The sequence below is a fragment of the Gymnoscopelus microlampas genome, assembly GCF_963454915.1.
Source record: "Gymnoscopelus microlampas genome assembly, chromosome: 9".
In the NCBI taxonomy this organism is placed as follows: Eukaryota; Metazoa; Chordata; class Actinopteri; order Myctophiformes; family Myctophidae; genus Gymnoscopelus; species Gymnoscopelus microlampas.
In genome coordinates, this window is record NC_139946.1 from 10,539,910 (window position 1) to 10,559,223 (window position 19,314).

The 19,314-nt window shown below is 41.1% G+C and overlaps 1 protein-coding gene across 1 annotated transcript; it reads right to left on the reverse strand.

The window, feature by feature from the left end:
* Positions 1–373: 373 nt before the first annotated feature.
* Positions 374–9,091, reverse strand: tmem161a (transmembrane protein 161A). The gene is made up of 11 exons (XM_084066957.1): positions 8,982–9,091; positions 7,978–8,081; positions 7,790–7,873; positions 6,794–6,885; positions 6,047–6,203; positions 5,016–5,231; positions 4,706–4,849; positions 4,406–4,519; positions 4,145–4,319; positions 2,025–2,121; positions 374–1,918 (listed from the first exon to the last, which is right to left on the reverse strand). Exons 1-11 carry the CDS (start codon positions 8,982–8,984, stop codon positions 1,614–1,616), a joined length of 1,491 nt encoding a protein of 496 aa, XP_083923083.1. The 5' UTR covers positions 8,985–9,091; the 3' UTR covers positions 374–1,613.
* Positions 9,092–19,314: the final 10,223 nt, after the last annotated feature.

Sequence of the window (19,314 nt, forward strand, 5' to 3'; positions counted from 1 at the left end):
TGACACATACAGACGTTTGACTATGTTTGTTGTGTGTAAAAAGTATAAATAAAATGTACAATACCATCTTATAGAATTGAGTTAGATGTACACAAACCACTTTCCAGACTTTTATGGGGCACCAAGTTCATAGTAATTATTAGTGATTAAAGAATTATCTTCTCAGGAGGATGGGGTCAGAGTTCAGAACCCAGTAACTGGCGAGACACTATTGTCATGCATGATGACTTTTGTCACAGTACCGACACTCAAAGGACAAACATCTTTAATCAGCCGCATCTCCCACGCTCCTTGACAGAAGACAGCAGTGAGAAAAATGTTAATGCAAAATTATACTGTAATCTTTTATACATTAAATCAATTTGATCCAAAGAAATTTAAAATAAGTTTTATTTAAGTCAAACAAATACACTTGGGTTAAACCCTAAAGCTTGCACACCATGCATTTAAAAATATTTCAGCATCTTCATATGAACGTCACAGTATAACATGATTTTAAAACATAATCTCGAAACAAGAATAAACACAAAAATCTAATGCAAACAGAACACACAAATCATTTTAAATTAAGTGTTATTTGAAGCAATGCATTATAAATAAATATAACAACCACCGACTCCCCTGCAATCCACTGTAGGCCCTATAACTTAAACTTGTTTTACTTTGTCTAATTTATACTAGTTTGGCAAAATGAACATCAGAATTTCAAAATCATGTACCTAATAGACAAGGGGACACCGCACGCAAAATGTTACAGTAGTGAGCACATGTCTGGAGTGTTTACCTGTTCAGTAGATGTCTGCAACTCCATTCTAAAACCACAGATGGAGGAAATTGGGGATATCTTCGACTTAATATCCGTGAGTTCCCAGGCACTTAAGAATTGTTTATTAATAACCTTTCATCATTCAACAACAGTAACACCTCCAGTCCTCAGTCTAACATAAAAATAATTTACTCTTAATGACCGCCACAGTTGATTCACAGTCAACTGTGTTAACACTAAATAGGCTGGATCTGATCACTCCTACTTTGCCCTCAGTACAGTACAGCAGAACGTAAAAACAATAAGCATTGAGCACTCTTTAAATCGGTTTCGTATTGGGACCAGTAGTCCCTCACAAAAAAACTAACAAAACAACAGAACTACAAAGGTTCATAGTGGTACCTACTTTGCTACCAAATGCAACCTTACTTGCAGCATTAAGAAATGTTCTGTGTTACGAACAAACATTGGCATAGGTATATTTGATACACTGCAGAAAAATGTCATGACAGCAGTCCAATTCCCTTAGTGCACCCTGCTTACTGACCTCAGTGACAGACAGACAAACCAGTAGCCTGCTGGTCACACACAGCCTAATGGGCAGCAAGGTAGTAAGGAATCAACACGACAGAGCCTATCACCTGTCCACCTTCAAGTCATTGCCTGTTAGCTTAGACATGTTTGTTACAGCCAAAACTAATATGGGAGAAACCCACAGGGATCCCTTCTGTCTGGTTATTGTGTGTTTAGCTGTAATGTCTCCCTCATCGCCTGCAGACATACAACTGGCTAACATGAGGCTGGGGCTGGTGTTGCTTTGTGGGTAGTGTAGTTTGTCTCTCTTAAGTTAGTTCTGCATGAGGTACTGATGGAAATAGATGCCGAACAGAGAGCTGATGACCTGGCAGGCTGCCACCCACCAGGTGAGGAAGGCGAACATGCCTCTGAAGAAGAGGGGGGTGAGGACGGAGCGCAGTGCGCCGAAGGCCTCTGTAAGGCGGGCTACTGTAGCCTGGACGTCCTCCTCCATGTAGTCCACACCTTCTTCGTCCTCATCGACACCGATGGGCAACACTGGCGCAGGTGTAGGCATCACCAACGCGGGGGTCACCCCGGGGGTCTCCGCGGCACGCACTGCCCAGGAGAAGTCACCTGGAAGAGAAGTCACCACTCGTCAAATTAAGCATTTATGTTTTGAAAGGTACTGTATGTGTGAGCATAAATGCATATTTTGTGTGAGTTGGTAATCATTGCTTACCTAAAGCCTTGAGAGATAATGTTGTAAAGAGGATGAGCATAACAGGAACCAAGTACTGCAGAGTGACGACGGACAGGTAGCAGAACACACGTGTCACCTGCAAAGATAAGTAATAACAAATATCACTCAAACAGTTTTTATCAGCCTTTCCTACTGCTAAGTGATGATGTGGTAATCTGCGTTAAAATAGTTGAAATGAAGTGTATGAGATTGAATGTGTGTGTGTGTGTGTGTGTGTGTGTGTGTGTGTGTGTGTGTGTGTGTGTGTGTGTGTGTGTGTGTGTGTGTGTGTGTGTATAAATATATATATATGTATTTATTAGATATATAGATATGAAAGATTGTCCCACTGTTCAAATTCAGACCTGAATAAAATAAATGAGCAAACAAAAACAAAATCCTGGTACATTACTATGAATATGCCAATCCCATCTAGGCAAGCAAGGATAAATCAAAGCATAATTGCTTTTTTATTTTAAGCCTACTCAAATTCCAATCCTTTGTATATTTTACCCTATTGTGCTCCATCTAAGTCAGCTGTCATATAAAGGACATTAACTTGCCGGAATGAGGCCAAAACCTTTAAGAGAAAGGTCTTTGTGAGCAAAAGGTAACCTTTTTAAATAAATCAATGCAGAGGTGTGAGCAGGAATTGACTTCTTTCTTTGCCATTTTTACACTGGACCAAATCAAATGTTCCTCTTTTAACAACCATAGAAACCGGTTTGTGTACGTCCAACTCTATTCGATAAGATGCATTGTATATTCATACATTAAACAACAAACATGGTTAAATGTATTTTTCTGTATGCAAACCTAGTCAGTTAAGTCTAGCATTGCCTCTGCAAAGTCACTGAAAATCTTGCACCAAAATTAACATCAAAACTAACACAAGACAGCGATGTCTAGAGTATTTTATTTACAGACATGTAAAGTGGTATAATGATGTGAGATTTGAAAATAACATGTTTTGGGTGATATTAATCATTCAACATGAAAGCAGTCCAGCAGCTAATTTTAATGTCTATACGATATAATGTACCTACATTGGATTAGTAATGATTCCATTGTTATCATACCATGCTACTTGTCAAATAGTTGAAAACTGCTTTTAAAATCAACACTGCGGTTACAAATGTAAACTGGAACCATATTATTTTGTAGCAATGCTAATAAAATAAGGGCCCTGTATAACCAGTACTGGATTTCAATTCAATTTCAATTAATTCAATCATTTTGGCCATTTAACAGCTGCTCTTATACAGAAGACCCACGAGCGTGAGATCAGAACAAATGGCATCAACAAACAACAGGGCAAATGGTCATGTGAATAGAATTCAAAGAAAACAAGTTGGTACTTAACAAAAACAATAGGTTACCAGGCAAACATTAATCTAGCATCTGTCTAAACAACATCTAAACAAATCTAAATAAAACATGTTAACATATATTAGTATAGCATCTTATCCTATATTACAATTGGCCCGAACCTCTAGTCTTATATCAAAATTAGAGAAGAAAGTGAAGGGGCAATGTGAGAATTTAGGGCGGTTGGAGCCCAGGCTTGCCATTAATGTACTTTTAAGTGTGCACTGTGCTGGAGAATTATCTAGGAAAATATGAAGATCCGATCCGGACACTATCAGTAAATTATCAATATTAAATACAGTACAGGCATGCAAACGGAGTATACAATTTGTTTTGGAGTGGCATGGATACCACAGGGTTAGGCTACGCAATAAGGTTGAGAACCACTGATCACATTCTTAACATTTCTACAGTAGAAAAAGTGACCAAGTTATGTCTGCATAGTAGACATCTTGGTCAATAGCTAGTATCAATCGAAATAAAAGGTGGCAAGAAGGGATACAGGTAGAATGAAGTGCTAGGGGGTGAGGTGGAGTCTGAAGAGGTGAGTCTTCAGATTACAGCAGAAAATTGGGAGTGAGTCTGCAGATCTGACTGCAACGGGGAGTTTTATTAGTTTGGGAGCCAGGAGGGAGAAGAGTATAGGACGTGTGGGCTGTTGTCCAGGGTGTTTTAGGGAAGGCTCGAAAAGCAATCCTGTGTTAGCTGATCTAAGTGAGCAGGAAGGGTTGTAGGCTAAGCTGTAATCTTACCTTTCTTTGGATGTCAATTGCAGCGATGCGACCTGCCTCCTTTTTCATCTGTTCCACCCACTTTTGGGACAGATTGAGGTAGGCCTGCATGTGGTAGCGGGTCAGTGCTAGGCGCAGTATGCATAGTGCTACTATGATCCATAGACGCAGACTGTCAAATACTTCACTCGGCACACTGAAAGAATAGGCACAAGGGGGTCAATTCAAGTGCACCTAGCAAACAAACTATATGGTAGTGTTCAGGCTTTTACTTTCACTTACAGTGTGATAGAGGTCTTCCCCATAGGTGCATTAGCCAGAAAGTCCCTAGCTAGGGGTTTGACCCATAGAAGCAGCACAATGATGGGAGATAGGAAACTCATGTGTAACAGCATCCTGTACGAAACAAAATGAGTGTTACTAACAAACAAAATGTGTAATTTTGTTTAGGTCAAAATGTTAACTTATTCTTCACAGAGAAAAATACGGGGTACGGTAATGTTTTCAGGAGAGGTCAATGATATTACCTTTCATTAGACTTATTGTTGGTTCGACACAATGCTTGATGCTTCTTGTACTTACTGTATGAGAGGGCGGTCTGCGTTCATCTGAACAGCATCTAGATGGGTCTGAGCCACTCGCAGTCCAGGAAAAGCTAGGAGAGCACCAATGTAAGCACAGAATGCAGCAATACCCAGCTTTACCGTCAGCTTCGTTACTGGGACTCTAGTGGGAGACAAAACCAACAGCGAATGGAAATCAACATTATCATTTTTACAACTTGAACTAAATAACAATCTTTGCAGAACTTTCATGTCTAGGATAATTACCAAATATTTGTGCATGGTTAATAATGGGACGTTACATATATGATATATTAAGAGACACGTACGACCAGTAGCCATAGCCGTGCTGTTTGGCAAAGATTTCCAAGTTGTCAAAGAGGCTGGCAAAGCCTGGTTCCAGGCCAAACTCCAGGTAGTCCTCTCTGACCACCAGCACCAGCATGGCCACAAGCAGAGAGAGGAAGCCAAAGGCCAGGCACACCGAGCGCTCCCCACCCTCGTCAGAGCGGAAATAGTGGCTCATCAGTGTGTGCAGGGTCCTCCTGAAGATGGGAGGTTAAGGGAAACCAAGGGAGCAAAAAACAAGTAGCTCTATACTTGTAATTAATCCAGACAACGTGACCACAGTAGAACCTCATTGATCAGAACCCCACAGGAATTGGTGTAAGTAATTTGTGCAAGTTTGCATTTGTGTCTATAAATATATAGACCGTGTTATTAGAGTAATACAACTCAGGTTTAGAATGTTGGTTTTCCCTGTTTGGAGTTTCATTAGATCACCAATTTAATGGGAGGGGTATAAAGCAGAGTCTTGCCTTTGCATCTTTATTAGCTGGATGGATGTTATTGGAGTGGAAATCAACACTGGCCCCTAAAGCATCTGTATGGCTTAAAGATTTCATGATGTATCTAAATTTGGAGAAAATGTAATAAAATTTGAGGGGATCACTGGGAAAATGTGTGGGCCCTATGATTAAACATATTACTAAATTAAAGACGCTACAGGACAAGTAAAAAAAGTTCCACCATCAACACGTTGATACAGGTACAACCTCCTGCATGCGCATGTTTGAAAAATCCAAATTTTCCAGGCGTTAATTTTGTTCGATACTTTCTATGCAACGTTGATATATGAAGGCTCTGATTAATACAGGAAGCATCCATGGTAAGGGGTGTTTCCTATGAACGCATACATGAAAACAAGGACAATGGTCCTGTTATAATCATATAGTAATTATTGTGTGTGTGTGTGTGTGGGGGGGGGGGGTGTTACAGTATTAAGACAACGGTTATACATTACACTGTGTCAACCACTTCCCACACTGATGTTCTGCTTTGCAGGAACTTTAAAGGATACAGACCAAACAGAACACACAGGACACACCAGATGGCTCCTATATTGACCTCTTTGCTGGCATCCACAACACTGTAGTAACCCTCAGTGAATAGGAAGACGCCAACTGCATAGACTGAAAAGTCTATCAGCCACTGGTACTCCAGAAAGAAACGCAACACTGGAAGAAAGAAAGTAAAATAAAATGAGTAATGAATATCTGGTGACCAAAGTAAATTAAATCTATTTTTACGTAGGACATCTAGTGAAGTCATTGTGGATATGGAAGAAAAATGTAATCAGAAATAGACATACTTTTACTCGATAGGGCAGGTTAGAAGGAATCATTCAGAATTCAAAGTAAGGACCCAACATGACCAATCTTCTATGTGAGTTTATGTCTCACTTTGTCACAGAGACCAATATTTCTGCACAAGCCCAAGTTCCTCAGGGGAATACAGGTTATGTTTCTCTGTATTTCTTATACATTTGAGTCACATTATATTGAGGATAATGACATTAATATTTATCGGAAAACAACAGCATTATTGGTACAGCAGGCACAAACAGACTAAAAAGCTGGGCGTAATGAAAAGGGCCAACCTACCACAAGAACACTAGCTTACTGCATTTGTTTTCAGTCTGTGCACCCTATCCAGTCTTCATATTTGTTTAATTGCTGGTTTAATGACATGGCTGTCATTAAACCTACACTGTGCTGTACTGACTGTGTACAGACAAGTAGGGTAGGGTACGTTGTATTTACTTTACCTAGAGCGTCAAGGACATTAACTGGAGCCTTCTCCAGCTGAAGGTCGATGTCTTTAGGCACTGTGAGTGGCGCTTTTTCCCCATTCTGTCTCCTGGAGAGGACAATAGGAGAGCAACGTAAAAACACATAAGATGGACAGTAAGGAAAAAACAGCAACCTCCTTAAATGGAAAAACATCAAGACTAGCCTACATTTTACTCACATGCAAGCTAGTATACACAAACTTGCTTTAAATTGACAAAATGTCTTTACTTTTCATAGGAAGCACTACAATTTATCCCAGGGGCAGCAATAGCTGAATGGGTAGAGACCGTCTGGGAAACAGAAGGTCCCCGGTACGCGTCCCAGCCCCAGCTATGTGTCCAAGTGTCACTAAGTATAAGTAAAGTAGGTCGGGAGAGGCTTATTGTCGGTATCCACCGATAACGAAGGAGTCTGTCCCCGTTACAATGCACTAGACCCCTGGGAGATGGATTGCTGAGGTGGAGCGCCACACCTACCATCAGCTGCTGAGGTGGAGCGCCACACCTACCATCAGCAGCTGAGGTGGAGCGCCACACCTACCATCAGCTGCTGAGGTGGAGCGCCACACCTACCATCAGCAGCTGAGGTGGAGCGCCACACCTACCATCAGCTGCTGAGGTGGGGCGCCACACCTACCATCAGCTGCTGAGGTGGAGCGCCACACCTACCATCAGCTCCCAGTACTTTCCGCACGTCTTTCCGTACCCCAGTTGTGCTACTCATACGCCGAGTTGGAGGTGTCCGGGATTGAACCCATGACCTTGTGGTCCAAAAGGCGAGAGCTCTACCGACTGAGCGGTGTCACTGAGCAAGACACTTGACCCCTAACTGCTACCCCCGAGTACTCATCATGTACATCTGAGCAGCCATCAGCTGGGTGAAGCTGAAACTGAATTCCCCCCCACAGGAATAACAACAAATGGTCTCCCCTCTCCAGTCCTTTAAAATCAGGCCCTTCCCCCGGCTCACACCTGTCTCTCTTGTTAGGTTTAGGCATCTGCTTCCCTGCCAGCGCACACAGCTCTACTTCTGATGGGTGTTTGAAGCGGAACAAACTGGAAGGAAAAACAACAGATGTCATATAAGCAGTGCAATGTCAAAGTAAACATATATGTACCATACAAAGAAATACATGTTACGGCATGGGTGGCATCATTACCTGCCATTGCAAAGAAGCCAGCGGGCAAAGGAGCAGTGTGGGGCCATCCTCTGCATTATGCTAGCAGCCAGCAAGCTGACCACCAGTTGAATTCCCATCAGCGCCTTCAAAGCAAAAACACAAAACAAGTTAAAATTGTCACAATGTACAGTAGGTTGAGGTTCACCGTCCGTTTAGTCAAACAACTGCTGACAAGGAGCTGCGACACGTGTCAGGGTGGTGCAGGGTCCCCTCTCTCTACAACTGTGACAGTCAGTCAGAGGTCCCCAATATTTGATACAGCTTACAAGAAGAGACCAATAAAGTTATACATGACTGGTTGTTGGAAAGTACTCTAAATGACCATGTAGATCATTGGTTCTCAAAGAGGGGTCCGCAGCAAAAGTAATAGCAACAATAGTAGCAATAGTTAATATAGTGTCACAGTCATTTTAACCACTTAACCATATTTTATACTTTGGCTATTCAAAAACAGCTGATCTACAAGCTTGTGACGCGCTATTTGTTTTTAAAACCATGAACATTTTTAACTCGAATCTTTTCTTCAGGCCCCTGGCACAACATATGTTAGAGATGGGGGGTTTGCAGCCAAATTCAGATCATTTTGGGGATCGTTGACATGAAGAAGTTTGAGAACCACTGATGCAGAGGACTCTGTGATATTAACTTCGCAATGCTTCTGATCATGCTATCGTGCTGCTGACAAGTTCAGATTGACAGGTAAGATGCAGTGACATTTTACACAAACGTGACAAGTCAGTCAATACACAAATGAATGGACGCTAGTAGCAAGTTGCTACCGTCGTGCTAAATTTAGCTAAACTTTACCCAGCTGTCAATGCTGCTCTGAGCAGTTAGCTGGCTAACTAGCATTAGCATGTTAGCTCCTCAGAGAGAGAGAGAGAGCCCGTTAGTGAACTGAGTTTTCCTACAACAAAAGGCTACTGTTGCAGACGTTTTTCTATGCATATGACACAATATAGTGGGAGAAAATGTTAACTTACCATCTTTTCCTGAAGGAGTTAATTCACAAGACACTCTGTAACGTTACTAGTTTCTTCACATGCATGAGTGTGTCTTGACTATTGACAGCTGCACTCACTGACATGTGTGGGTATAGTCAGGGTTGCCAGTTTTTGCGAGAGAAATACGTTTCTAGGTCTATGAAAACAAGCCCAAAAGAAGCATGCAGTGGTTTTCAACCTGTGGGTCGGGACCCCCAGGGGGATCCGCACATGATTTTGGGGGGTGATGACAGATGACAGTATAGTGATCATTTAAGGACTTTTAAAAATTAGAAGAAAATGAAAAAAGACCATTAGGCTACTGCATCAAAAGTAATCAACAAACTACACTATAAAAAATGGTCAAACATTGACCAAATTGTCAAATAATATAAGAAAGAGGCAAGAATTGTGAAAATATTTGCATGGGAACTGAGTCAAAGTTAATGTTATGCCTCAACTCCAACAATTTCAAGTATTTGTCAGGGGGTGGGGGGTCCCCAGTTCAAATATGATTATTTTGGGGGGTCACGGCCTGAAAAGGTTGAGAACCATTGAACTAGAGCACTATACGCTATCTACAGGCTCACAACGTGTTGTGAGCCTGTAGATCTGCTATTTTCAAAAACAACCTTGAAGAAAATGTGAAAATGCTGAATATTTTTTAAAACATTTTTACAACATAAATCTTGTATGGGGGGCTCTCTGGCATAAAATATTTTCAGATTTCATATATATATATTAATTGTGGGGTCCTTTCCATGAAAATGTCTGAGAACCACTGGTTTAAACAACAATACAACATTATACACAACAAGCCCTCAACCAGCAACTTCACAGAAAAACAAGCCCAAAGTTGCTTATAAAACGCGGACATGGCAACGCTAGTGACTGTACTGGAGCGTGTACCGGATGTACTAGTGGGCGTGACGTCACACAACAGCAGGAGGGCTTGGATTTTCATTGGATCTTGGCAAGTGTGCTGTGGCGTACGCTTTCTACCATAGACACCATTCTATATCTATGCTTTCTACAACATTATTAAAATACATAAACATGCCGTGCTTTTTTTTTGCCTTTTAGATGAAAACTGCCCATTATTTACGGCTGTATCTTTTGCCCAGTTAGGGTTTCTTTCTTTCTTTCTTTCTTTCTTTCTTTCTTTCTTTCTTTCTTTCTTTCTTCGATGAATTGAATACACAGGACCCCAATGGAAACAACTTCAAAGAAGCCATAGTGCTTTCTTGGGTTTATTCTTTTAGCATCCTTTTGAATTGAAATGGAGCTGCACCTGTCAAACATTGACCAAATTGTCAAATAATATAAGAAAGAGGCAAGAATTGTGAAAATATTTGCATGGGAACTGAGTCAAAGTTAATGTTATGCCTCAACTCCTACAATTTCAAGTATTTGTCAGGGGGTGGGGGGTCCCCAGTTCAAATATGATTATTTTGGGGGGTCACGGCCTGAAAAGGTTGAGAACCATTGAACTAGAGCACTATACGCTATCTACAGGCTCACAACGTGTTGTGCCATAGTGCTTTCTTGGGTTTATTCTTTTAGCATCCTTTTGAATTGAAATGGAGCTGCACCTGTCAAACATTGACCAAATTGTCAAATAATATAAGAAAATATTTTCACAATTCTTATGAATTGTGAAAATATATACTCTGCTTTTTTGCAAACTGTTTATAAAGAATTCAATCAATCAATCCATTTCTGTCTTTCTTTCTTTTTTGTTTTTCTTTTTTTTTCTGTCTTTCTTTCTTTCTTTCTTTCTTTCTTTCTTTCTTTCTTTCTAATTATCCTTTAAGATTTGTTCTTCCTCAATGCCCCTGAATGCCTCTGCTCTGCAAGACCGTTCTATTGATAATCTCCCTGTTTTATGCTTTTAGCATCGTGTATCTTACATGTGATGATTGGCTGAAGAGAAACATTAGGCAAATCATGAAGATTAAAGTCTCAGACTTGCCTGCTCTCTTTCTCTCTCTCTCTCTCTCTCTCTCTCTCTCTCTCTCTCTCTCTCTCTCTCTCTCTCTCCCCCCTGACACACACACACACACACACACACACACACACACACACACACACACACACACACACACACACACACACACACACACACACACACACACACACACACACACACACACACACACACACACACACACACACACACACACACTATTAAATAATGTACAGAACAATAAATGGACTCGTAATTGTTGTGTTCAAACCTCTATATATACAAACTTTATCAGTGATTGTAATGTGTGTGATGTGATCCCTCTGAGAGACTAAGCCATGCAGTGCTAGATGAATATCTTTGATGCAGAGAAGACACCTCTGTGTGCATTGGAGCATCCTCAGTGTGTGGTATGCTTGATCACTCAGGATGAGCCTGACTGTTGTTGACCACACACAGACGCACGCATGCACACACGCACGCGCGCGCACGCGCACACACACACACACACACACACACACACACACACACACACACACACACACACACACACACACACACACACACACACACACACACACACACACACACACACACACACACACACACACACAGAGTCCTGGCCTGGACATGCATTATAATGACAGATCATCCTCTGTAATGCAGGGGCCCTCATGCCTCCAATGGTGCACAGAGTATCCAACACAAGGTCCTCCATAGATCTCCTGCCAAAACCATTCACAGCATTCAAATATGTGCTTAGCATGTGTGTTCATGTTATTTGGGTGGTCTAAGAAATAGATTTAATTCACACTGTCTACTAATTGGCGGCACCCCTCCTGTTGAAGATGTGTCTGATTCTCGGCCCTCGGAATTTTTGCATAAGAACATTTTCAATGACAATAGAGAATGTGATCAAACAGAACTTTGTAGCAACGGCATCTCTGGTGGGCAACTAATGCACCGTTGGGCAGGCATCTGTGCACATAAATCATGTAAAATGTGTTTTTCTGTTAAGTTCAATCTACAAGTAAATGTGGTTGTTTGATCTTCATAAAGCTTGTAGATGCAGCTCCAGTGGACGCCCTGGGGCAATTTGTTTTTGAGTTTCAGAGCTAAGGAAATGATGCATTCACATTTTATAATTAGACTGTTTGCCTTTTACGTGATGACTTTAAAGAAAGAAGGTATCTTGTTTCTCCTCTATTTCTGCCGAGTGTAAAAATATGTACTGTGTGGAATGATTCAATAATCTATATGAAATATATGTATTATGAACTCTGCGGTTCAGTATACTGCAGTAGGCTACATTGCATTTTCTATTATTATTCAGGCTTTGTGTATGACAACATCACAATAACATCACCGTGTGCAATCTATTTCTCTAGCACCTGGTCACCAGACCAACATCAGAAATTCTCAAATTCTCAGTAAAATCCTCTGTACTAACCTAACTCTGAGTGTGTTCAAATTTAACATGTACATTTGCACGCCCTCAATATTTGTAGCCTTGAACAGAGTTAAATTAACATTCAGGATTCTACAGTATTGGATTTCAATGTATTGTCTTGCTCCCGTTTGTACACATCTGCTCGACGTCCACAGAATCAAAGTTTCAATCCGACTGCAAGAAGAAACAGCCCTGTCTGGGAATGAAAAACACTTCCATCATTATCTTCTTTGATACAAATGGTAATCCCTCTGCCATATTAGCCATCTGTGGTGGACGTGGTGCGGCAGAAATTGCTGGGGGAAAGGACACAAATAAAATGCTAATTCATTGCTGACTACAAGTGGCTCCTCTCCTTCTGCTCAACTCAGGGGCCTCTCGGTTCCCACACCACTTCCCTGTGTCTCGCCCAGGAAGCTGCTGGGATGCTGTCGGCTGCTCCGGAGCCCCGCGTCAGAGGCCCAGCCCTCCCATTTGCTTGTCTTTGTTTGCCGCATGCACGTTGTTCTTGCCTCAATTTGAATATATGCAAATGTAGCAGTGGTGCCCTGTCAAAGGACACTCCCACCATCTCCCCTGTTTTCATCTCCCCTTCTCTTCTTCTCGTCTCCTCTAAACTGCTGCTTCCTACGCGTGGGTGCAATGTTGGGGACAATTGCAGGCACCAGCAAACCGAGAGCAACGATTGCTTTGTCTTGGGGATGGAAAGGTATGGGCCGAGATTCATGGGCACGACATGCCAGACAGACGCAGACTACTGTACCTCACAGGGTATGGTGATGGGGGAAGAGGGATTGAGAGAAACAGGGAGAGAGATACAGAGAGAACAAAGCAGAAAAGAGTCCCTATAGAGATAATTCACTGCCCTATATCTACACAGCCCTTCCAACACATAGTCACACACACACACACACACACACACACACACACACACACACACACACACACACACACACACACACACACACACACACACACACACACACACACACACACACATACGCACATTCATCATCTGTACTGTACACGATCAAGCACATTAACAAGCTCAGTGCCAGGAAGATGTACAAACTCCTTTTCTTACGGGATTGATTGGTCAGTTATCTGTCCATTCCAGCATTTGTTGTTTTCTTCATCCAATATGAGTTCCGGTTGTGAGAAAATATACAGGCAACTGCCAAGCATATACAGTAGGCCTATTAGTGGCTCATGTTGTGTGACTTGAAACTGAAAAGAAGGTACCTGTAGCTGTTGTTTTTCATGCAGGTACCCATTGTCACTGACCTGGCACAGAGGGCATCATAGAAACGTAATGACATAATATACAACACTTTTTACAGCACGTGGTACAGTAAGACATTAAGGCTAAAAGGATAATACAAAAGGTCCTGGGGTCCTATGTATTCAATTCATCAGCATAGCATAACAATGTACACAATAATAATCAACAAATACAAACACTATACAAAGGACATGGGAAATGACATTTACCTCCCCTTTTCCCAAGACCTTTTGTTTTTGTTTTTCAAATTCACTGGCTTTATGCTCTTTATTTCGACAATGTCAGCTTATTTGATATGTCTTTATCTGGAGATTCAGTCGTCCTTCCATATATGTTGTGTAATATAATCCATATTAATATATGCACATGCACACGCACGCGCGCGCACACACACACACACACACACACACACACACACACACACACACACACACACACACACACACACACACACACACACACACACACACACACACACACACACACACACACACACACACACACACACACACACACACGTGCAGACAGCCTTTGGGTCATTTGTGTCTCAAAACACATGCACAATTGCACATGATCAACCATGAAATCTTTTCACTTGCTGTGTCCCGTCAAATGCACGTATTCTGTATCCAGATCATCTGATTACTAGTTAAACTAACAGGATGGTATTCATTTGATATGTTAAGCTGTTTCTCTGACTTGTCCTCACAGATTTTGGATTTCGATGGCATGAACCAGTGCCCATATCCTGTAATTAGTGTACAATGGTAATTCTATTATACTGAATGCCTGTGTTCCTAGCTTATTCCTAGCTTTTGATCCACTGGGCAACATGCACAGATGGGTGCTTATCAGAACAACACACACACACACACACACACACACACACACACACACACGCGCGCGCACGCACACACACACACACACACACACACACACACACACACACACACACACACACACACACACACACACACACACACACACACACACACACACACACACACACACACACACACACACACACACACACACACACACACACACACACAATGATCAGAATTAACAGTGTATTGATGTAAGAGTATAATTAATTATTGCATTTTTAATTAAACTGATTGCGTGACATATGCACACATCATATTTTGTTACACAAACAATGATTTGTTTAAATGTATTTTATTTGAAATGGGTGTGTGTATGTTGCTTCTTAAACAACTTATACAGCCCATATACTCAGAAATTCAAGTTGCGTAGCATTTTGTGATTTGGCATTTTGGCATAAAAACACGTATAATTCCAGCATAAGCCAGGTGAAAATTGGGAACATTTTTTCCATCAAATTATGTTTGCAGTATATTGTTCACTGCCAGTGGCAGGCTTAGCTGTTATGCAAGCTATAATCACATAAGCTATTAATGTGAGGATGCTATGTATAAACTATTTTCAGAATATTGTAACTAATTCACTGCTGGGTTGGTGTGATGGTCAGCATCACTGAGTAATCATTTTCTGTACATGGAGTAGACCTATGGAGTTAGTCATATTCCAAGAGACAGTGGTGTAAAGTAACTAAGTACATGTACTCAAGTAATGTAGGCCTACTTAAGTACAATTTTGAGGTACTTACTTTAGTGGAGTATTTCCAATTTTATTTTACTTCTACTCCACATCTCAGAGGAAAATATTGTACTTTTACTCCACTACAATTATTTGAAAACTTTAGTTACTTTGGAGATTTGGATTATTATCACAAAACATATACATTAACCACTTCAATATATACATTTCAACCATTTGAAAATCACAATGCATCACATTGCAACGCATAGATCTGCTATTTTCAAAATATTTTTATGCATTTTAAACATTTGAAAACTTGTGAAATGGGACATTCTGCATAATGAGTACATTCTACTTTTGGTACTTTCAGCACATTTTGATACCAATTTTGTATACTTTTACTCAAATGTTGAATTCCGGGCTTTCACATAACCACGTTGTTTTCCACCACATTCCAAGAGAGCATAAATAGGCTATTTTCAGATGTCAAATGGACAGTTCTTCAATCAAACAAACTTGAGAACTCCTCCCCCAGTGAATTTGCCCCATGAATGACAATGCGCGCACACGCATTGCGCTTGAACTTGACCGACGGAATTGCCTGGGAAAGGAGACGCGAGTTTGGCCCTTTGCTCCCTTTCCTTTATGGTGTCTAGGTTGTCTAGCCTGATGTCAGTGCTCATTAGCATATAATTCAGCCTGTTCCTAATTAAACCAGGACAGCAGCTAGAAAGCAGTCTGTTTGCACATGGCAGGGAATGAATCAACATCTCATCTCTCTCTCTCTCTCTCTCTCTGAAGGAACTACCAGAAAAGATAAAAATGTAAGTTAATCAACTTTCCAGTTTTGTTTTGAACTGAAACTTTGTTCAAATAGTTTTTTGTTTGTTTTTTAGTTTTAGAAGTGTTTTTTAGTTTTTTTTTCAATTGAATTACTATTCATATTTGTTTTTTATGGATGGATGTTTTAGTTTGTCTTTTTGTCTGTGATTTTCAAACGGAATGGCTCCATTACATATGGATCGTTTAGGCTACTGTATCAGAATGTACAGTAGGCCAATATCGACTTTTTCTAGAACAAACAATGGATGCAGGCCTTGCCAAATAGGAAGCCATTGGAGGTTTTTCTTTTATTGCTGCCTTCCTTTTCCACCCTCGTGGAAATTGCATATTGCATCTGAGGTTCATTCATTTTGATTGTGCTGGGTGCATCTTTGATGTGACCCATGGCCCATGACACACGTGGCATTTGCGGTTTGCCACTTCTTGCATCCCATTTTATTCTTTCTGAGTGCTGTGTGAAGCAGTGTCATTTCTTTGATGCCTTTCTTATCTATTCAGGGTTAAGTGTCCAGATCTGATTTTCCTCAAAAATCTGCCTGATATCCTATAATGCCATCCCCCTGAAAGCCCTTGCATTAGGCCGATTGGACATTTCTGCTGAATGTATACATATTCTGCATGGGTCTCATCGGCCTGCAGCCAAGACGTAATACTTCGTCGTACGGTGGTGTCGCTCACCCAAAATAGCCGATCTACAAGCTTACAGGGCCTGTTGTGACCTTGTAGATCTGCTATGTTCGCGCCCGAACGACCGGGATTGCAGAGGCTAAAGCAGTGGCTTTGATTCTCAAACTTTTTCTTGTCAAGGACCCCCAAAATGATATGCATTGGCTGCGGACCCTCTTCTGCGGACCCTCTTCTCCTCCCTGTGACAGGGATTTTTGAATAGCCAAAGTATAAAATATGGTTAAGTGGTTAAAATGATTGTGACGCTATATGAACTCATTTGGCTGGGGACCCCCTGGTACCCCCCCCCCCCCCCCCCCCTCAGGGACCCCTGGACCCACTTTGAGAACCACTGGGCCACTGCACGGTTGTTGGCAGTGCTTGGCATGGTTGTTGAGCATTAACAGTTGGCTCGGGTTCTCCATCCGTCCCTGTTTGATCAAAATCGCTATATAGCGACATAATGTAGTAATAATAATAATACAGTTGTAACGATTTTTGGCATTTGTATTCAAAGTGCCTATGTGTGTGAATGTAAGTGCATTTTTACTGTGAGTGGCCTCATGCAGCAGAAATGACGGTCATAACAGTGCTGTGTCAGTGACATTTCTGCACCATGCTGAGCTATGCAGGGACAGCATTTTCCCAGGTACCTATACTGTAGAATCATTATAGAAGGAAACTGCAACAGCTATAACCCAGTGGTTCTCAACCAGTGGTCCGGGGACCACCAGTGGACCTTGAGGGGGTTCCAGGTGGTCCCCAGCTAAATGATGGAGAGTTGGTGACCAGATGGACCCTTATAGATCTTTAACTCTTGAGAGTGTAAAATGAAACCAAATGGACCCTTAAGGGTCCATTTGGTTTCATTTTATGCTCTCAATAGTTAAATTGTTGTTAAACATCTGCATTAGGCCTACTTAATAAAATAAATTGTTATTTTGATCAACGTTTGCCAGTTGTCTCTCCTATGGTACCAACATCAATACAGCGTAGAATTGTGGACACAATCTTATCCAACGATAACAAAATATTCAAAGTTTTTGGGTCTGAGAGTCTAAATCTCATCAAATAGTGATCCATAGAAATAAGAAATAATGGACCTTGATATTAAAAGGGTTGAAAACCACTGCTATAACCAAAAAGAAATTCAGCTTGGATTGTTCAACTATTCCATACCGAATATTTCCTGGCTCCAAGTGTTGGGTTTGATGTTGCATTTGCGAGAGTCTGCTGCTGCCTTTCACGTGGTGAAACGAAGTTTCACGTGGTGTTAATAAGTAACGCAATGCTTTGGTGGTCATTTTATTTTGTCACTGTGTGGAGCAAACATACCATACCATATAGCACATCTTGTTTCTTAATATCCTGTCTTGTTCATTGTTTAAAACATATGGTCTCTTTTGTCAGTAGTGTGGCTCACCATCACCATTTTAATAATGTTCTTATTTTATCAAATCATCAGATATAGTCCACATCATCTGTTTTAAATTGCATGAGATGAATGAACTAGTCAGATCCCCATGTGTTAATATTTCAATTTGTAACTCAAAGAGTGTAGAAATAATCCAAATAGTTTCTTTACACATATATGGCAATTGTTCTCAACATGGGGTCTGGGGAACCCCAGGGGTCCTTGACGGGGTTCCAGTGGTCCCCAGCGAAATGATTGATAGATAGGAACCAAATGGACCCTTATACAGGTCCATTTGGTTCCATTTGTATACACTCTGCAGGGTCAAACTAACATGGATGATTTTGAGGTCCCAGAGATGCAAATTGCATCAAAGGGGGGGGGGGGGGGGTCCATGGCCTAGTACATATGAAACTGGTAGTTCTTGAAATTAAAAGGGTTGACAGAATCACTGCCTCATGAGTCCATTTGGTATACATTTTCACTGTGAGTTAAATCAACACCAAGAATTTGACTTCACAACAACATTTGCCCCCAACTGCATGGGATAGTTAGGTGCTAATTTGAAGCATGTCAGAGGGAGTGACAAATATTTGTTTTCTTTGACTTGATGTGTGACCTTTGACATCTTGATGGCCCTGTGTCAGGTCAAGCGCCTTTGAAGAGCGGCCATTACAATTCCCAGAAGTGGCCACTTGAATTGGTCAGTTGTAACCAATTGAACGAGACAAGGCTCATTGTTGACATGCACAATGACATAACAGTTGCACTGCACATATTTGTGCACTGCATAGTGACATTTTTGAGGCAGTTTGGGTTCGAAAATGAATTATTTTCTTTACATGCACAACAGGACCACAATGGAAACAAGCCCCCTTTGTGTTATCTTTTTTGTGCATCATTGTAGATCGTAGGCTACCACTGTGCTATTTGCAAACTGTTGATAAGGTATTCAATTAATTAAAATCAATCAAACAGGCATGGCCAGAAAATGATCGTGAATGAAACAATAATGCTTTTCAGAGAGGACAAACATTATAGCTATACCTCTAAAGACATTTTAAAACATTTCATCACGTGTTTAGTCTATTACTATTATGCACAACACAATACATCATACCATAAACAGTCTCTTCTTTATTCAAGTAA

Coding starts and splice junctions, on each gene's coding strand:
- tmem161a (XM_084066957.1), bottom strand. Junction 7,874..7,977: donor TGGCTTCTTTGCAATGGCAG/GTAATGATGCCA, acceptor TTTTCCTTCCAG/TTTGTTCCGCTTCAAACACC. Junction 6,886..7,789: donor AAACCTAACAAGAGAGACAG/GTGTGAGCCGGG, acceptor TGTCCTCTCCAG/GAGACAGAATGGGGAAAAAG.